A 21,248-nucleotide genomic window follows, 5' to 3' on the forward strand; every position below is an offset into this window, starting at 1 on the left:
CTTCAGCAACACAGATGGTTGAACTGATGTTGCCAATGTTTTAAGCTCAGAAAATGCCTTTTTTAAAAAAAAAAAAAATATTATTATTATTATTTCCCCATGCTGTGTTTACTGTTTTACATATGCCTCTGACTGCCAAGGAATTGTTAACTAATCACCATGAGATTCATTTTGTTAGTACACAGCTGGGTACTTGGTCATGCAACATCTGCTTCTCAGCATTTCTTCTTTTTCTTATCTATCAGTAGTTTGTAAGAAAACTGTCGCAACAGAGTACGTCAGTCAGTATGTGGAAAAAGAAGCTGGTAAATGAAATTATTAACTACTGGGTATTAATACATACACCTCCAGATTACTAATGAACCTCTGTCCCCTACAGAATGGAAAAATCCACCTAGAGCAGACGTGAAACAGATAAGAGCAATTCCTATTTCCTCATCGCAAGGCGTTTATTAAAGACTACTGCAACTTAAAAAGAGAACATAATGGGAATGCTGCAGACTCCTGGAGTCACACGTTCTGCGAGAACTGGTCTCCATACAAATTCCACCTCTTGGAGCAGCCCGGTCCGAAGCCCAGCTCGCCACCTTTCCTGTGGAGATGAGCCCTGGCTGCAGGGCAGGAACCGCACGGGAGCAGCCTCCCGCGGAATTCGCAGCGGGAAGCTGCCTTTCAGAGTACTGTGACAATCACTTCTCCAACACTTCCCAAAGCACCTCCTGAGGACCGACCGCAGAGGCGGACGGTTGCCCATCTTACGACCAAAGCCACTTAGTTCCCTCGCCCAGCAGAACTTGACACGCAGTGCTCTCAGCAACTTTGAAGAGATTGATTTGCTGCCTCTCCACTGTGCTTTTATCTGCTAAATGTTATCAAGAGAAGCTAAAAAAAAACCAAAAAACCACCCTGTAAAATTTCCAAAGAAAGAGTTTTTACAAGATAATCTTCTTTTAAGAAACGCTTCTGCTATAAAGTTTTCAGAACATCTGCATTTGAGAGATTGGCAGATCAAAAAAGGGCAAATATACCTATTCACTAGAACAATAGATCCGGTTTTCATAACGAGAACTTACTGAACATAAAACAAAATTCGCTCTTTCATTGCCACCTATGAGAACTTCTAAGCATAGATCACAGGTCAGTTCTGCACCAGATTAAGTTCTAGCTGGCACGCGTTAGCATTTGTTCACCTATGGAGAGGTCACTCTGCATGGGGAACACAATAGCTGTATTTCCACTTAATTCTAGCTTCAGAACAAACTTCTTCCGCTATTTTAAAACATGCACTAAACTAGAACTAGTTGAAGCAGAGAGGAAAAGCAAGGACAGGGACTTCACAGCGAGATAACTGCTATCTTCATTTCTACTTTATGCTTTCCATCATAAAAATGAGTCTGCGCAAGTCACGTACAACCATACCTAAAAACCTAAACAATTTGATTTTAAAAGGTCCTCACGGGCCGTGACTGCAGTGAGATACAAATGGCACACATCACATCACTCGCGGTCAGGTTCCAAGCCACCTACCCTCCCTTCTCTACAAATGTAAATGGCCACAAAAAGGATGTATCAAACAATCAAAGCCTAAGGAACAGGGCAGAAAATAAGTGCTCCCTGGCAGATGTCTACAACAACTATGTGGATGATAATCTATTAGATTCAGTGATTAACTGTCACCAGTTGCTTTCAGTTTAATTTTTGCCCACAAAAGTTCGGCACGAGGTAGGCATCATAAGCCAAATGATAACGTTTGTATAGGCTATGAGACAGAAAGGGCCATCCAGTTCAAATAATAAAAGTTTCACATACGGAGCGCTTAGCTCTTGGATTGCGGTGCATTCGGCTCGGGAAGCTTGCCAGTCATCGTCTTTATGCAGCTGTCTCCAAAGGCTGGACTCATTTATATCTGCTTAAAGAGCTCACTAAATTCAAGACTGACACAGAAATGGAATTCTCATAAGAAAGCACTTCAAATAAAAAGACAGCTTTGAAGGCAAAGCCAAATCTAATTTCTGTTCTCAATTCACAATCAATCGGAAAGCAGCTACGGATGTACACCCCAACAGGAAAACCCAAACTGACAGCACCGTGGTTCTTTCCTGTATTTATTGCATCATTCCCTTTTCTGTCATCCTTGTCTGACCGGATAGGTTCTGCAGTAATCTCTTTGAAATGCTTTACTATGGCCAGAGCACAGCATTTCACAGAGCTGATATTTCTGTTACCCACAGCAGATACTTCCTATTAAAACGCTTCCTTTCTGTTTGCTTCTAGGACACACATACAGACCCGAAGGTAAGAGATTTAAAAAGGTTACCTTTTCGTTTGAACACAAATATACGATATCCATCAACTTACCAATATAACAAAACATACAACCAGATGATGAAGAACTTCCCTGCACCTATGACCATAAGAATTACATCAAGCAAATCTGACAGCAGGTATCTGTCCTAACAATATTCATAATCTCACAAAACTGTGACTGGAACATAGTCAACATCCTTCCTAATTTTACTCGTCATATCAAGTCAGAATCAGGTAAGAGTTATGTAGCTGGCACTTGACTGTTACTAAACAAAACCATTTAATTCCAAAATTCACCGTTCAGTCCCCATTGGCAGCTATACAGAAACGGCAAAGAAAAGAAACCAGACATCTTGCTGCTCAAATAAATAATGTGATGAAACAGAGATTAGCTTGTCTTTATCTGCCAGTTTAAATTCTTATTAAGAGACTAACGGGGGTTTCCTGAAGGCACTGTCAGAGCAATCAGGCGAAACCAATGCTGCGCGCGTTTGGTACGAAGCACATCCATATCTGCTCGGAAAGCTCAGCACCCCGTGCAGCCGGAGCGTTCACTGTGCCAGGAGGAGTATTACTGGAAAGGGGCGACCGCATCCTTTGCTACTGTAAAAAACAATGCATGTCTGACATGCAGGCTGAGAATAAATTTTGAAGAGCAAAATTGCAAATATCCTCTGCTTCTATATTTATTTTGCAGTAGCACTGAGGTCCAGCTAACTCTGCAGGCATCACTTGAATTTCCTGCGTTTGAATCAGATGCACATTGCTACTTCAAAAAGCAGATTTTATTTTCATCTCCACATATTTGTTAAATATCAGAAAAGCCTCGCACTTTGCATTTAAAACTTGCGCTTTCAGGTACCAACCAACACTAAATCTTTCCAGATCACTGCAAGCAGCCTGAAGAAAGGGCCCAGTTCTCGTGTCCCAATTTCAAATTCTTTAGGTAAGACAGAAAGTTCTGTCAGAACTGGGGGTTTTTTTGAACATGAGAGGTATTGTTTTTCTTTACCCTTTCCTTAATACCCAACATCTCTGCTACCACGCGCACCAGGAAGAGCAACGGACCTCTTAACAACATAGTTCAATTAGAGGGGAAAAAACCAACCCAGATGTATTTGCCAAGAGGCAATAAATAAGGATTTCAGAACAACAAATTTTATGCCCCCAAAGATGATTCAACAAAGCAGAAATGGATTTAAGTCCTTTATCTCTTTGCTGCATTTCACCCGGTATAAGAAAAAACAGTCCACAGAAAGAACTTCCTCAGGTAAAAACCCTTTTACTATTCCTACAGCATGACACTTCGCATTACGTATCAGAGTTTGATGCCTGAATGGAAGAATATCCTATTTTTAGTAGACTTTTAACCGAGACAAAAAGCAGAGAACAGTTGGTAGTTTCTGAATACTCTAAAACTTCCCTGTGGAAATACTACACACACTCGTGTGCAAATCCAGCCTGATAAAAAGGTTAACAAAGACCCCGGGATCCCGTCCTCGGCCCCCAGAAGGACCACCGCAGCCCGATGAAAATAATGCCATTTTAAGCAGCGTTCAGCACCACGGCTGAAACAGAAGCCCATCCACAAAATGATTTTCACGTTCATTCCAGGTTCCCTCCCTCTGTGAGGACCAGAGCGAGCCGGTACCCTCCTGCTTCCTAACACGCACACCCGTCTCGCCGTTTTTTTTGTTACAGAACCTGTGCTAAAATCAGACTGTTGCATGGCCAAGGTTTATTAAATTTATGCAAATCACAGCACAGTAACGGAGTTCTCCAGTCTGCAGAGAGTTCCAATTCTCAGTATTTGGGACAAGGAACCGTTTGAATAGCACAAACGCTTCCAATGCTGCTTTAAAAAGCAACTGACGGTTCTGACAGCAGACAGCTAATTACGGGAAAACAGCTTTAGATCAAGAACTGTGCACATCACTTATCTGTGCTTAAGTTTAAAAAATGCACTAAGAACATTGTTTCAGCAATACAAATACCTGTGATCTACAGATATTTGTAACTCCAGGTTCCAGCCAGAGACTGAACGTTCCACCAAAGGCAGGGCAGACACCAGACACCATCCGAGCTGTCACCACGGAGCATCCCGCAGCTCTCTGACTGCCTCGGAAACACCTTAAACCCCACTCTCCACCCAAGACGAGCGTGCTTACGGGTGAACGACGTGATTCTTTACACACCTGGATTACCTGCACTTGTGTTTGTCCAGGGCCTTGGAGCAGAAGAACAAGCAGCCACCACACTCTCACTGCCTTCTGCAAGTTATTTACTAAGGTCGAAAGATTAACATGAACAATTCATATCAGTAAAGCTATTCAGCTACCAAAGCTAAGTGACAGCGAAGCATTTTCTGTGCTGTACCGCTGAGGAGACAAATGTACCTTCTTCCCCTTACGTTCCTCAGCTCCGCAGTGACAAAGCAGCAGGAGATTTAGAGATTTATGCTCCAAACCCAAACCTCATTTTGAATCCGTACACCTTACACAGGGGTTAGAAAAGATGTGCCTGGCTAAGGAAGACCCATGTATCCTGAAACATTTTGCAGAACGGAGCAGAACAAAAAGATGTAATACCCAGCACCACGTAAACAACTTCCAGTCCACTGCAATTATTTGCTATTTTGATGAACATTAAGCACCCTGCCCTAATGAATTCATTTAAGTACTAGCAGCATCTCCTAATGGGCATTAATTAAACTTTTCCAGCATCTCTACCTTCACCAGAGAAAAGTAATTACTCACTGCTGTCCTACAGAGAGGGAAATAAAATCCACAGGATTAGGTTTTTTTATATTGAGTAAGTAGGGCAGATAGGAAAGCCCGCAATTTAGAGGCAAGTTGCTGTAGTTCATAATTCCACGACATGAGCAATACTTCAGGCCTTGCATTGAGTAGAACAGTTTTCCTGCTGCCTGTAAATAAGCCACAAAATAGAGTTTAATAATAGTACATAGGTCTGTCAAGGACATAACTATTTGTCTTTTTCAAAATTCCTAAGAGAACACAGCATAAGCCAGTTAGCTGTTACTTCAGCTATTCTGTACAGTTTAACCACCAGCTGTGCACACCCATCAACATTTCATACCTTATCTAGCGGTGAATACATTTTTAAAATACTTTTATTCCTAAATACGGCATATTAATGCTTCCATAATAAGCCATTTAAAAAACACATGCATGAGTGGCAGCTGAAGATGTCAGAGATCTAGGATAATGGACAACAATATTTATTTATTCATACAAAACCGCTTTATACAATAGGGACCAACTCTCGATACAAAATAAAACCACAGCAATTTTGCCTTCAAACTTATGCCATTAGCATTTTTTGTCATATATCAAACACAACGCATTAAAGTTCACATTACAAACGCTATCTTCCAAGGAAACACTGTCAACTTGAAGCAAAGCCAAGGCAATAAATATTTCAAAACATTGCTCAGCAATGGAAAACTATATTTGATTACTTATTGGTACTTCCACTCGATGGTACCCACAGTACTAAGCAGTTTTCGCAAACAAGTTCTCCCCGCATCAAAGCATTTACAATCTAATCTCACTGCAAAGAAGATTAGTGAAATTACTGAGCGATAATAGTTTCGGCAACTGAGGTAAAAATACTTCCCTGGCACTTGCGGTCAGCTGATTTCTGCGGAAATCTTTATACCAATAAAGGACGAAACAAGCCATTAAACATCGTTCCCCGGGATTAATACAGGGCTCTGCCTCTCTCTTACATAACAGGATTCTGCAATTCCCCCCCAAGTACGTGCATTAGGAGGAAATCATTTCTACAAACCTAAAACTTTAGGGCTTAGCTATTTCCTGATAGTTCTGTGGTTTTAGAGGAAATAAACTGGATGTTAATCCTCTTGCATTTAGTGAGTAGTACCGGCAAATTCTGCCTCTGTCTATTGCAAGAAGGTCACAGCAAACTTGGCGTCTAACCAAAGCAACGTTGCATATACTGGCAATGAAATCTTAAAAGGGGGGAAGGCTTCAGCAGGTTGGGGTTCAAGTGTTTGTTCTTGTTGTTGTCTATTTGAGCAAAACCCACGTCAAAATGCCTTAAAACTCCACCTATGTCCTTAGCTTTTTTCATACAAATCGGCGCAGGAGGGAAATACTTAATCAGCATGTTGACTTCCACTGAGTTCAAATTATTTGCCAGTGGGTTTATGTTTTGTTTTTTAATAGTGCCAGGAAAAGAAGAAATAAGTTACTTATATGCATCTCTGTATTCAGCTGTAGAATAAAGCTGGTAGGCCACCAGCTGCGCAAACATCGGAAATGTGCCAAACAGAATAGACCAGCCCTCGTTTCTACTGCAGTTATACTTTTATTGTCAGCTTCCAAAAAAGTCTTGCGGGGGAAAAGGAAAACTTACATCAAGATAGATACTTCTGCTTTTTGTTTCTATTTGTTCTTAAGAGAGTGATTTTTAGACCCAGACTCACTAAGCTTTACACTGGACACCGCTCCCTTCTCCGTGCTGCTTTTTTCAGAATCCAAAGTATATGCCCAAGCCACTACGCATACTGCTTTTTCCTAAAGATTGGCTACAACTACAGCAACTATTTAAGAGATACAACACTTTTTAAACAGGCTTTCTCTAGTAAATCAGACAGTGAACCACCTAGTCAGCTAAGATTACATACATTTCATTTCGTTATCTTGAAGTTAACTTTGCTATAACCTCACACAAAACAAAAGCACAGAGTTGCAGATCAGTTCCTTTCTTTCTTTCTAACTTTTACTACCAGTCTTCACCACCCCAGGAATTTTACTTTCAATGACTTCAAAGAATAATTTCTTTATTATTCTTTAATATTTCTTTATTATTTCTTTATTATTTTTAATCAGATACATTTTTCCTTCGGATATTAAGAATTAAAACTGGTTTAATTCTTTGCATTCACCCAGCTGCCTGATTTCAGGAGTTAAGAAAGAGATATTTGCAGATACTCTAAGACTCACTCAATCGCAGATCCAAATCCCTCAGGCCGTATTTTATATTTCTTTCGGGGAACCTTTTAGGCCAGGCACCAGAGGCTGCACCGCTCCGCTCGACACCCCGCAGCGGTGGGTCTCAGTTGCGGCCGTTGGAGTCTGAGACGCCCTGAGTGACTCCCATGGTGTTCATGAAACATTTAAGAAGAGCAGATGGATTAAAAATGGGCTTAACTTCGCCACGCAAGACTCGGTGACACTGGAAAATTCAGACAAATAAGTTGAAAGTTACAGCTCTACAGCAAAAACCACTTTCTACGCTAACATTATTTCCACTAACAACTTAATTTGACAAACTACATCACTGTATCGAGCAGTAATTAAGCAACCACTTCAGATGGAATTTTTTCTCTCATCTGTTCTTTCATCAACATGAAAGATGATTTTTTTTTTTTTTAAGTACGTGTTTTTTTCTAGCTAAGCACAAAACCAGCGGATATGCCGCTGCACCACTCCCACCTTGGTCAGGGGAATCTGCTGAGACAGCTCTCCACCGGCACTCAGCACCGAGCAGGATACCGGGCGGCACAGGCAGCTGCTTTCTACCCCGCCGCGATCACGCGGGCGCAGCATTTCCACGTCGAAATTCCACGTCAAAGCCATCGCGTTCCTGCCCGCCCAGCCACGAGCTGCAAAAGAGCACGTCGAGACCTGCACCTTCTCCAAGCGAGGGGAAGGAGGATCCGAGGAGATGCCCGATGCCACGGCGGGAGAGGGCTCCGGCAGAGCGCTGCAGAAGGAATCAGCCGCTATGGACTCCCCGAGGCCGGTCATGGCCATTCCACCATCCCAGCACGCCCCGTTTTGCCCACAGACGGGCAAGAGCTGACCAGCCCTTTCGAAGGGCAAACGGAGGAGTCCTGGCAAAATGGTTCCCAAATCACACGGCACGTCCTCGCCTACGTGCTGAAACAGTCCTTCATAGAAGAGACACAATTTGAATCCCAAACCATAATAGCAAACATTGAATTGCTCTCAAAATACAACTGTGAAACAATCCTAGTCCAAGGGAAATTAGTTTCTCCCTAAATGTTTTATCAAAAAACCCTCTGGCAAAGGCAGCAGGGGCATTTCAGTAGAAATTCAGCACTAAATACATTCCTTTATATTCTCTGCGTTCAAAGCTTGATACACAGGCTAAACCACCAAGTATCAATGGTTGCTTTTCAGAGCAATTTCTGGCAGATGACTGCCCAGATCTCCTGACTTATATTTTTAAAATTTAAAACGGCCTTCGGTGTTCTTCATAGTTCAGAGAAACTGGCCAACGAGGCATACCTCAAACTGCGTTTGATTACCAGGAGGGAAACAACACTGGAACATACCAACCATTCGTTTTTATTTCTAAGACATAAGACCTTTATTCATATTCACACCACAAAGAGGTGTCTAATGACCAGGCCTAAAAATGGGTGTGGGTTTTTAGTGGGGTGGGGGAGGAAGGAAGCTTGGTTTTTCTTTTAAATGACTACGATGTTTAGTCTATGATGCATGTTGAGCTGAAAACTTCTGAAAGTGGTTTTATGTAAAGCTGTAATGGTCTGCAGACAGCTACTGAATGTTGTAAATCTGCAAGCCAAGAATCTAAGATGGAGTAAACATCACCCAGATTCACATCTTCCAGGTGCTTGAATGGTTGTTTTCAAGTGGTTTCTTTAAAAAAAAAAAAAAAAAAAATTTAAAAAAATTTCCAATTTCAACTCTTTATTTCCTGTTATTAACAGGCTTCATAAACCAACCCTGGAAACACCCAGGTTGTGCCTCCCATCTGCAGTTACCTCCTCTGTTTCAGCGTTTGCGGTGGCCCTGGGGCAGCCACCCTGCAGCAGCACACCGGCTGGCATGGTCGGACGCCCCTGCCCCACGGGACAGCCCCACATGCCCCACGGGACAGCCCGTGCTGTCAGATGTCACACCTGCACAGCTGGGAGCACGTTCTAGCCAAGAAACAACCGACACACCCTGCAACGCAAACACCTCGGGCTCTACCTGCCCGCAGGCACAGCCCTCCCCAGGCACGCAGCCCGCGCACGCCCCGTGCACCAGTAGCCACCGGTGCCCAGGGGCCACAGGAGGCCCCGGACCCCCCCGCAGCAGGGGAAGCTCTTTCAAAGGTGCCTGTGCCAAGCTCGTCCTCACGCCCTGTCTCAGACTGCCATGCTCTTGAACCCCAGACAGACATCTAAGTGTATATTTATATGTTTATAGTGCACAAAGGAAGGATGGGAGGGCTGCCGTGTCCCCGCTCCCCGAGAAGCCCAGGTGACACCCAGTGGTACAGCAACATTTGGGGCTGTAGGGGTTTCTGATGGACATTTCCACAGTCCCCCCCATGGCATTTACACTCAAAAGCAGACACACTCTCCTCCCAGTTGGGCACACTCAGAGGGACGAGTTTCCCCCCAGCAGAGGCATCCATAGCTGTGGGACCTCCACAGGTCCAAAGAGATAAAGTTTTAAATAACTGTTTAAATAACATCCAGCATGGGGGAAGCATTCCCATGTCTTCAGTTTGAAGGTATACTGGGACCAAATTAGAAAAAAACCCTGAACATCTGTGCCTTCCCACACACAGTTATTAATTAGCACGTACAAGTCACAGGAACAGTAAGCGTTACAAGGCAAAGTTCAAGCAATTACTGAACCTTGTTGAACCCGACTCCACAGACTGCCCCTGGCACCCTACACGCCTGAAGACGTTTTCCTACTATCGGGGATTATCTGCTGTGGGTTATGGCCTCTTACGTGTGCTGTGAGAGAAGGAGCAAAGTCCTAATCCTGCTCTTTTGTACCTTTATCACGTATTCCCACTCCTCGTACTTATTTCCTTTGTGCTGTAATTCCACCCTTCTCTGTCTCGCTGCGTAAGTTTTTCCAGGCTGGTGAACTCTTTCTTTGCATCCTCTCTCCTTCTGTCTCCAAGATAAGTCGAGCAGTCACCCTCAAAGTACTCCCTAATATTATTTGTAGAAGTTGGCAGCACCAGCTTGTGACTTGCAGCTCCCACGTTCCCCACCGCACCCGACCTGCCCCACGCGTGTCGGCTCAGGCGCCCGCGACACAGCGAAGACAAGGTGATGCTATCAGCTTCTCCCAAACAGCAGCGCCAGCCACTGCCAGAGACAGTCCCGGATGGTCCCAGCCTCAAACACACACGTTTTTGTACAAGTGCAACGTACAACTGTTGTTGAAGCCAGAATTGGGGTTAGGTTCTCACGTTAGGGCAATACGGGTCTGGGTTTGTAAGGATGCGTGTTGCCTACTTCCCAACGCAGTGGATTTGAGATGACTTTAGTACCAGATAATTCACGCAGTCACATTAACCTTGTTCATTGCCTTTACCACCTTTCTGAAAGAATACTTCATTATCATGCAGATGGAAATAATGCGTTTCTAGACACCAAAACCCAGAATACTTCTGATGTTTATATAGCATCCATAATCCATATTCATAAGACACCAGCTGTTACGTCTGATTGTATTTATTACCAAAAGTCAGAAATGAAACGGCACTGAAGCAGAACACAGTAAGAATCAATATTCAAGTGTACTGAGATCTGATAGAGCTAGAATTCAAGCTTTACATTTTCATACAGGTAACTGAAGAGAGATGGCAATCCAGAGCTTAAAGGAATTAACTTTTTACTCATATCTCAGGAAAATAATTTACAACAGACCAAGTTATACAAACTAGGCTACTATTCAGCAAGTGAGGAGTGACACAGGATGAATAGTAAACACACGAGTGATTTTCAATTTGAAGAACTTACATTCAATTGAAAGCAACCAACAATTCATGAAAAATTACAGGCTTGAGAAACATACATATTGAAAAGTAGCTTTAAGCAAGCATTTTTAAAGGTAGCTATGAAAACACACTTTAAAAGCTCACTGTCAGAGAAAGCCCAGAGTTACATCTAACCACCTCGGTGTGCTTTGCAGATGAAATTGCATTTCCACATAAGACCATTACTTTAGCAGGTTGCATTTGCATATGACAAAAAAAAAGCACAGTGACATAAATTTGAACAAAAGATTGCTATGATTGTATTTCATATTGAAAGCTACACCTAAGCTAATCACAGAACATGGCGATGTGCAATCACCCCTATTTGCATCTGTAACAGCAGCACGGAGGGACAGCTCGCACAGGTTTTAACAGCCAGCGTGGGAAAACAAACATAAACCCCAGCGTACCTCGACTTGCTGCGCCCGTAGTGGCGATCCCCTTTCCTCCATTAGTGCCTTTGCAGCCTCCTTCGTGCCACGCTGATGAACACCCGTCCTAGGGTACTCCCCTTTTCACCAAAAGTATACGCTCTTGCTTTTAAAACAGACGAGCTTGGAAGCCAGCCATCGTATTCAACTACTGCTGGTGTGTCACCTGGGAGCAGCTCCCGCTCCCACTGTGACCCGCTGAAGGCCCAAAAAAGATTAATTTAACACAGATTCAAATGCCAATTAGCAACCGACAAGATGAATTACTTAGGATTCAGGTTTCGATGATGGCGTAACAGCTCAATCCAAGTCTGCAATCTTCCTACTGCATTTTCCCCTCACCTTCTGTTCAGCAGAACTAAGGCATTTACTCTCAAACACAAAGAGCTCGTATTTTTCTTAATCCAAATCTAGTACTCTCAGGCATACTATTGCTTTGAAGAAAAAATTGTTCCCATTCAGGGAACAAGATGCGATTTAACTAACAGCCCATGAATGCAACAAGTATTTCTTAAAAGGAAGCATCATGAATTAAAAACAAGAACCAGAAGAATGAATTCAAAGACCTTAAAACAGAGCATCAATCAAAACTAGAGTAATTTTTCAGCTGTCAATTTGAATGCACAATCCTTCTTATATTTTAAGATTTTTTTAAAGAATTATCAGCTGAAAAATATCTTGAAGCAGATGTTTCAATAACAAAGGAGCATGGTGCACATCAAGTTATACAAGCACAGCTTGTTTGCTTCAGGAATTTTCCAAAAAGACAGTTTTAAAGGGTCTTTGTTCTATAAAAGCAAAATGAAAATTCTTTTTAAAAAATTTAAGGAAATAGTATCTTCTGAGAGTGATAAAACCAGCCATTTTCTACAATCGACTAGCATTTCATTAAAGCCAGCCAAGAATTCAAGAGCAATACCTAGACAAAAATTACGAAGATGAAATCTGCTGTTGAAATCATGGCTTCTAGTAAAGGTTCATCTCTATTTCATTCTTGGCTTCCTTCACATAGAACAGAAAGCCTCCTGCCACTGCATAGTGGAAGAATTACAGTTTCAAGGATTTTAAACAAGTTCTATGCTGTAAACCTAAGCTTGTGTGGTTTTTTTTTTTTAATAGAAAAACAATATAAACACATATGCAAGAATTTCAATCAAAACAGTCTACCTGAATGAGAAAATTTCCTTCCAGGAATAACTGTAATACAAGCGCTTGATCATTCAGTCCTAGCGAAAAATCTCATTCCCTTAAAGCGGGGGACACAGAGGAGGTGGGTTTGGAGAACGGCGACTGCGCTACCCGCTCCGCCACCAGCTCCCGGTAAACGCTGGCCTTACTCTGCGCTATTCTACTGGGTCTCCCCTGAGACACATCAAGGAACGGTACAGGGAAGAGAATGGCTCTCCTGAAGGGAACAAAAAAGTACAAATTAAAAACCATGGTGTTAAGCAGCACAGTAACAAAAGCCACACGAGGCCTCGTTATCATTTGAAACTAACACGCCAAGAAAGAATAATTAGAGTGCATTTCTGGCAAAATCATTAACACAGTACTCATCGCGGTACAATTTAAACAAAGGAGTATGTGAAAGGGAAAGGAAATATGTTCTATGCCAAGAATAATATGTTTATATAAATATGAATATGAGAAACAAGATTATAAGTTACGCGCACATACTAACACCCATCCCTTGGCAAGTGCTTGACAGCCCTCTGCATCCACACATCCGAGACGCAAACTAATAGCTTTTTGCACAAGGTGGCTCCCAAACTGCTGTAGGACACACCATCGCTGCTGCCGATGCTTTAGAGAAATGACAGCCTCCAGCAGAAAGCACTTCTCGTTCAGTTTTCTTTTTTAAGATGGCACATCTGTCTTCTGCCCAGGTTCATGAAACTGGAATACCCTACGCATTCGTTATAGCAACCCTTGGGCTTTTCTTGGTGTGGTAAAATGAATCAACCTCTCCTCCTTTTGTATAAAAATGGACCAGTTCCCCACGCACTCTCAGCGGGGAGGGCAGCTTTCCACGCCAGCATCCCGCAGGCCTCCACCTAACGCGCGTCGAGAAGCACCCGAGCTGGCTGCCTTAGCCACTCCGACTAGCACAGTAACACATTAGGCTGCTTAATCACCGAGCCAGCCTACTGCCAGCTTCCAGAGAAAGACAAAATTAGGGTAATGCCTTTCCTCTGAGAGGCAAAATTATCCTTGTGTGTACTCTGATCTCTGTTTTAACATGGCACATTTAGAATTCATCTGATTTTGCAAAAACAGCCCCGGAGTGCGGCGTGCCCTCCTCTCTGCTGTAATTGCCAAACATGCAAATGTTTACCCCCACACGGAGGCTTTGTACCTACCTCAAGCACAAGAGAAAATGTAAATCAATCTTATATACTCAGCTTGGAGTATTATGTCTCGAGTGCTGAATCTTGATCTGAGTCACTGTATTTGTCATCACCGTTTTCATTCATTCTGCTGCAGAGAAGGGACCCCCATGCACAAGCCGACTGCTAAATGTTTCCATTAACTCCTGTCGGTAACGGAGGCGTTAGGGATCGATCACCATGCAATTTTACAGTCACGTGAGAAAACACGTCCAGCAATAAGTTGTCTTCCTGTAAGCTTGTACTAGATTTTGATCAGGAGAGCATTTTGGTAAGAAAAGGCCTTGCAAGCTTCAAGATCCTCAAGTCCCAAGAGCATTCCATGATTGAGTGAAAGTTATTGACTTAAAAAAAAAAAAAAGAAATTAGTTGGGTACTGAGAACCTTAGAGTACTACATCCACCTGTCAATCATCTCATTCTCTGTACCAACATACTCAAATAAAGCAACAGATCTGAAGTAGTTAGCGACGTCACGATGGAAGGCTGCAGACTACGGTTGATCGCACACAAAGCGGCAACACGCGACAGCTTTGGACGGGGTGTACTGTCTGTATTGTAAACAGCATGAAGGACTGAAAAAAATAAAGATCCCATGAGCTCTACAAGCATGAGGTGGGAAGTCCTCCACGTGCCCCAGCTGGGAAGAAAAACCACCAAAGTGTGAACTGACACCTTACTGCAGGCCAGGCAATCCAGGCTGGAGAGAATGAACAAATGCCCCCGTCGGAGGAAGACCTCGGGCCATGACTGTGAAAGTCAGCTATGAAACAAATACATAGAAAAACAAGGTTTAATAGTTTCAGGAGCACTGAGACTATTAAAAAAAATTTAGCCTGGAGGAGACTTTTCATCATTTTAAATCTTGCTGCATTTTTTGATTAAAGATGAGTTTTGATGCAACAGAACCAACATGATTCTCTCAATAATCAAGGGACAAACTATGCGCTCTGGAAGCACTTCTCAAATGGAAGAACTACAAGACTATGCCACAAGAGTGGCCACGAAACCATAATAATTGCCACAGAGTAGCTGTGTTCATCAAAGCTCCTTAGTCTGGAAGGAGAACACATTCCTTCCTATGTAGTATCTGGCAACTTGGGCTGCAAAAAGAAGAACTTGCAGATAATCAGTAATTTTTGTTACTTTAAGTCTGCAACCTAGTTCTGATGTATTTTGGCTACCACGCTGCTATGAAGAAAGAAGGCATTCGAAGTTACATCGATGAATATTTTAGCAAGCAGGCTCGCCTGCACATACAAACATCTTTCTGGCTAAATCTGAATGCCATACACAACTAGTAGGTTCCTTTAGAGGATGAACTTCGCACTCAAAGACAATGGATTTGACTAAAGCAAAATGTTTTAGTTTTTCCTTAATGGAAATAAAAGAACCTGCAGCAGTGCCAGCTAGTTACAAGGCTAATGTACTAATCCGAGTAACACCGGACGGGGAAGGTCCTTGAACCACATGGCAGCCATCGTTTGGATGCACGTAAGCAGGCGATTAGCTTGAAACCAGCACTTACCAAGTTTGGCTAAAATACAAACGCGCTCATTAGGATGAGCCAGCCTACATTAGCATGCGTGCACACACGTACAAATATCACATTGCACAAAAAGCCTTATTTCTCTGTACTGCCGTTTTGCTCATCTGATCAAGATGATGATGAATTATACAAAATAGATGTATGGTTATAATCTCAAACATCAACTAAAATGAAGGGAAAACCTAGCTTTTATTCAGACAACTTGGATCCCAGCATCCGTCCAGGTATATTGGCAGAGAGCTTGACATTGGCCTTCCGCAGACTTTGCTACGTCGGCCTCTACCGATCCCAGAACCGAAGCTTTTCCAGCCATCCTGCACGCACCAAGCCAGACCCCGTCTGGGGCAGACCTGAGACACCCACGACGCTCATCCCCGGCTGCGGCACACCGATCTTGTTCGCCCTCCTCAGCAAGTAAGGATGGAGTAAGGGAAGGACAAATTTCTTCATCAACAAAATGGTCCATCATTTGTGATGTGCAGTTAACAGATGGCGTTCAAATTAACATTCATATCTTTCAAGTGTCTTATCAAACAAGACTAAACAGCATCTTGAAATTTCCATTTTAAATTTTCTATGAGCTTGCTAGAAGTATCACAGACAGATTTTACTGCTGTCAACTAAAGCTGTTGCTGCCTTTAATGAAGGACTACATTACTACATAAAATAAAGCAGCCCAGTCCCCTGACACACTGTTCAAGGCCATCGGGACACCTGTGAAAACTTCACCTGGAAGATGGAGCCAGCTCTTAAAACACCAAAGCTGCCCTTCTAAAACGCAGAGGCCGACCACGAGCATCAAGGCTTTGTACATCCCCTAAAATTCAGAGACAAGGTGACCGATTCCTCGCTGTTGTGGTAAAGACCCCTGAAGCTGAATCCTCCCAGACTCCTGTCCCAGTAGTGCTCGAACCTGAAGAGCCTTTCAGCATGACGGTCCATTTGAGAGAGCATGGTTTCAACCGGAGAAAAACATGAAACGTGGGGCTTTGAAACCAGTAATGCAATTATGGGTCTCTGAGAATTCGGACATATGATGAGCGCACCACGGACCGCCAGCTCCCAGCCCTCGCTCCCTTCACCACCCCCTGCATCTTCCCAGCCAGCAAGCCTGGATTACTCTGGCTCACAAGGGGTAGAAGGGAAGCCAAATTCAAAGTCACAGGTCTTCACAGAGAACACTTGTCAACAACTTTTATAATTGCATATATCCTAACTGGAATATTGCCACTGAACACCACTGTGGTGACCTTGGCAGGGGGGAGGAAAAAAACCCAACCAAGAAAAACAGCATGCTTTAAAATACTGTATTTAAAGGCATTAAGTCTAACACAGAAAATTACTGCAAAAATCATCTGATGTGGTAAATAAGCTTGCAGTATGTTCCTGTATGGGAAAAATTGCTGGATCTGAAGCTTCAATTTGATTTGTTCCAAGAGTTACATAAAATCAGCATTAAAATGCTAGTTCTCTTTTTACAACTCAACCCAGCGTTCAGTTTACAAGCTCTGGATGACTATGCTAAATAGCACAGGTCTTTGCAAGACTCCAGCAGCAGTTTCCTTCTGCTGAGAAAACTCTTTCTGTATTTTAACCAGTTACTAACCCCCAAGAGAATTCCGCTCTTCTCTTTCGGCAGCTACACTGCCGCACAACGCTCACCCAGCAAGAGCCTCATTCAAAGTCTATTGATACCTTGCTGAAAGTCTATTTGAAAATCCACTACGCCAAAATACTTGGATTTGATTAAACCAAGCGGTGAACCTTCAATAACTAACAGAATTTCTTCTAAAAAGCAACACACTCTCCTCTTTATGTGGTATTGATTCACATGCACTACAGTTTCATTCTTAACTATAGTTTTAACCAACTTGCTGGAATCAGAAGTCAGTCCTGTTCATCTCCTGGGCCCTTTTCCCATCGGCACCGTATTTCCTCACCGATCGATCATGTAACGAACAGGCAACACATCGCTGTTTAGTACTTCATATTTGGAACTCCAAATGAACATCTGGCCCCAGCTATTTTCTACTATTCATTGTATCAACTTTTTCTAAAATCTTTTCTACCAGTTTTAACTTGACAGTTGGAGACATCTCTGTTATGGAAAGTCCCAGGACAGGAATACCCCTACCTCCCTCCATAGTAAACACAAGAAATTCCTTTGATCTTCTAACTATAGTTTCATCTTCCACAAGCTTTCTCTTTTTAAAGGAGATTTATTATTGTCCTCTATCTTAAACAATTTGTTCCTCAGGTTTTTTTATGCTCTTATTTTACATTTAACTTGCAGCAGTTTTTATTTTCTTCATTCAGATGAGATTTCCAATTTTGGAAATAAAGACATCTTTCAAAGCCTACCAGGCTTCTGTAAGCGCTTTTAAGGTATGGGTTTGGTTTTGGTGGGGTTTTGGTGTTTGGTTTTTTTCACTGTTGTTTTGCTTTTGTTTTCTAAATTTAACCGGTGATACGCATCAGGACCAACTGCACAGTCTCTATATAGAGGATGACTTTTCATCAGTGGTCAAACAAGGACAATCTGACTTAAAATACGTATTACCTCAAGTCAAATAGCAACCCATCAGATATGAAAGAAGTACAAGACGGGTGTTAAACAAAGAAGCCGTGTAAGAAATATTACAGACAACAGTCATAAAGATCCTGATATCAGTTGGGATTCAGAGAAAAAATGGTTTTACCAAAGGCAGTTTCTTGATAACACCTCAAGCTCACACCGGGATTGCCTGACCAGGAAAGCGGTACATCTGAAACTCGTTACACTGCAAATCATTAACTTGTGTGACTGCAGGTGCCACTATTCAGCATTCACTTGACATCTGACAGGCACGTTGATAAAGATTTTATCACAACAATCCGGTATCGTTAGGTAATTAAAGCGTACTCAAAATTAATCCAAATCCACGGAAAAAGAAGACCCAGTCTGTTCTCTGGGTTCGTCTTTGCCATCGCTCTACCCTGTTGGTTTCTCATTTGCCGTTCCCGCAAGCCACGTTCGCACCCTGCCCAGCCCTGCCCGTTTACCACCACCCGGCTCCAAGTGCTTCGTGCAAGGACCATGAAAATCCACGGAACACCGTTTCTTCACGTACCGGACCCCGAACTCGGGTACAGCCGCCGCCGCCGCCCTCCCCCGTACGGAAACGCGGGACCAGGGACCCGCCGGGAGCGACGGAATCGCCCGGAGCCTCCGCTCAGCCCCGTAACGCGGCCGCTGCCCGCTCCGCCGAGCCCCGCACGGACACCCGAAACGCAGCGGCGTGGAACCAAGCGGCCCCCTCGGCCCCGGAGCCGCTGGGCAGCGCTGCCGGGCAGAGGCAGGGCGGGAGCGGACCGGGCCCTCGCCCCGCCGGGACAGCGGCGCCCCCCGGGCTCGGCCACCGGGACGGGCCACCCGCCCGCGGGCTCGGGCCGTGGCACCGGCGGCGGGACGAGGCGGCGGCCCACGGAGGCCAGCCCGCTGCCGAGGCCGGCGGTCCTCGACGGGCCGGGGGGGGAAGCGAACGCGGCCCGCCGGCGCCGCCCCGGGGCCGAGGCGGGACTCGGGGGCCGCCCGCCGCCCCACGCTGCAGCGGGGCCGCCCGCCCCGGCCGGCGGAGGCGCCCTCCCGGAGCCGAGGAAACTTTCGCACCCCGCCGAGGCCCTCCCGCCGCCCCGCAGGGCGCCGGCGCGGCTGGGCCTACCCGCGGCCGGCTCGGCGGCGGCGCGGACAGCGGCGGGGCGGGCCGCGGGTCCGGCGGGCGCGGCGCGGCCTGCGGCGGCCGGCTCACCTGGGCGCACGGTCTTGAGGCGCACGGGCTCCCTGAAGTGCCGGACGACGGCCAGCGTGTCGCGGTGCGTGAGGCCGCTGACGGGGGTGCCGTTCACCTCCAGCAGCACGTCGCCCGGCGCCGGCGCCTTGCCCGAGAGCAGCACGGGGCCCGGCGCGCCCTCGCCACCCGGCGGCAGGCGGCCCGCCAGGTAGGGGAACTCGCCGCGCTCGGCGCCGCCGCGCAGGAGGTCGGGGTCGGGGCCCGCCGGGCCGCCCCAGGACACCACGCACTCCTGCACCTTGCTCAGCCAGTGCCGCTTCTTCCGCAGCGTCTTGGACATGCCGCACCACGGGGCGCCGCTGCCCGCCCCGCGCCGCCGCTCCCTCCCCGGCCGCGGCTGCCGCCCGACTGCCGCCCCGCCGCGGCGGCGCCCCGCCCCGCCCGGCCGCGCCCCGCCCCCGCCGCGCGCGCCCCCGAGCCCCGGCCCCGCCCCCGCCGCGCGCCGCCGGCCCCGCCACGCCCCCGCCGCACCCTGTCGGCCGCGTTGGCCACGCCCCCCCCCGCCCGCCGCGCCGCCGGCCCCCCGGGGCGGGGCTTGTGCCGTCACGGGCAGCGCTGCGGCCGGGCCGGGCCTCGTCCGCTACCGACCGCGCTGGGCGCCCTGGCCCCGGCCCCGCCAGGGCGTCCCCAGGCCCGCGCCGCGGGCTGGGTGTGCCCTTCTCTGCCAGGAGCAGCCCCTCAGACCGGGCCCGCCTCGGCCGGGATCTCCCCTCAGCCAGGATCTCCCCTCAGCCAGGGTCCCCCTCAGCCGGGATGTCCCCTCAGCCGGGATGTCCCCTCGGCCGGGATGTCCCCTCAGCCAGGATCCCCCTCAGCCGGGATCTCCCCTCAGCCGGGATGTCCCCTGGGCTGGGACCCCCATCAGCCAGGATGTCTTGTCAGCCGGGATCTCCCTTCAGCCGGGATCTCCCCTCAGCCAGGACCCCCCTGGGCTGGAACCCCCCTCAACCAGGATCTCCCTTCAGCCGGGATCTCCCCTCAGCCAGGACCCCCCTGGGCTGGAACTCCCCTCAGCCTGGAGCCCCCTCAGCCGGTGCCTGTCTCAGCCCGGCTGTGCTGGGCCATGCTGTGCCATGGTGGCACTTTGGAGAACCTCGGCTGAGGGAGGGCCGCCATCCCCTCTGCCAGGACCTCCTCGCATCAGCCCCGGCGCCTCGCACCGTCCTTCACTCGTGCGGAGTGAGGTGTGCCGCACCTCTCCCAACCACTCTCCACGGTTGCATTTACTGCCCGCACGGCCGAGCAAGAGTGCTGGGCTCCGCGTGGCCGCCATCGCTGGAGCCAGCTGGGCAGACGCTGGCTTGAGCACATCAGGTCAAAGCAGAGGTCAAAACGATGGCTACAATTTAGATAGACCTGTCAAGGTATTTTTTCCACAGGAAACACAAATGCAGTGCGTTCGCTCCCCATATGAGCTTTTTTATTTAGCTATGTCTCAAAGATTTCAGCGTAGCAATTAGCTCATGCCAGGTATGAGTTACACTCCAGGTACGCGCTACGAAAATCGCGGTCTTTGGGAGCATAGTGCAGCTGTTTAACAAATGAAACGCTAAAAGCTACTAACCACAGGAAAGTTTGTTCAAAATCAATGTCACCACTGTAAAAGCTGAAAATTAATCCTTTGAAAGCTTTATGGTTCAAATGGCAAATTTCTCTGCCCAGTCCTCTTAAACTGTTTTTCTCTTACACAGAGGCTGAATTTCTGTTGCAAATCTTTTTTGACGTCTACAGTGTTTTAGAAGCGAAGGCTGCAGCTGTGCCCTGTGGGCAGAAGTCCTCCCTGAGCAGTGGGGCTGCATTAAACCCGAGTCCTGAGAAGGTGCAGCGTTGCCATTGTTTGCAAATAAGAGGTGTGACTTTGCATAACTCCAATACTTCTTTCCCTTCCATAGGAGGAAATGAAGAAGCCGGTATCTGCAGAGTCCAAAGAATGT

General features: G+C 46.2%; 1 protein-coding gene across 2 annotated transcripts in view; it reads right to left on the reverse strand.

Moving 5' to 3' along the window:
* The window catches only part of MAGI3 (membrane associated guanylate kinase, WW and PDZ domain containing 3), a 72,954-nt gene extending 53,299 nt beyond the window's left edge, over positions 1-19,655 (reverse strand). For both annotated transcript variants that reach the window (XM_054803525.1, XM_054803526.1), the window contains exon 1: positions 19,273-19,655. In XM_054803525.1, the coding sequence (XP_054659500.1) occupies positions 19,273-19,594 (322 nt within the window). In that variant the 5' untranslated portion in view covers positions 19,595-19,655. The remainder of the gene's footprint in view (positions 1-19,272) is intronic.
* Between the last annotated feature and the right edge of the window lie 1,593 nt (positions 19,656-21,248).

The sequence above is a fragment of the Grus americana genome, chromosome 25, assembly GCF_028858705.1.
Source record: "Grus americana isolate bGruAme1 chromosome 25, bGruAme1.mat, whole genome shotgun sequence".
In the NCBI taxonomy this organism is placed as follows: Eukaryota; Metazoa; Chordata; class Aves; order Gruiformes; family Gruidae; genus Grus; species Grus americana.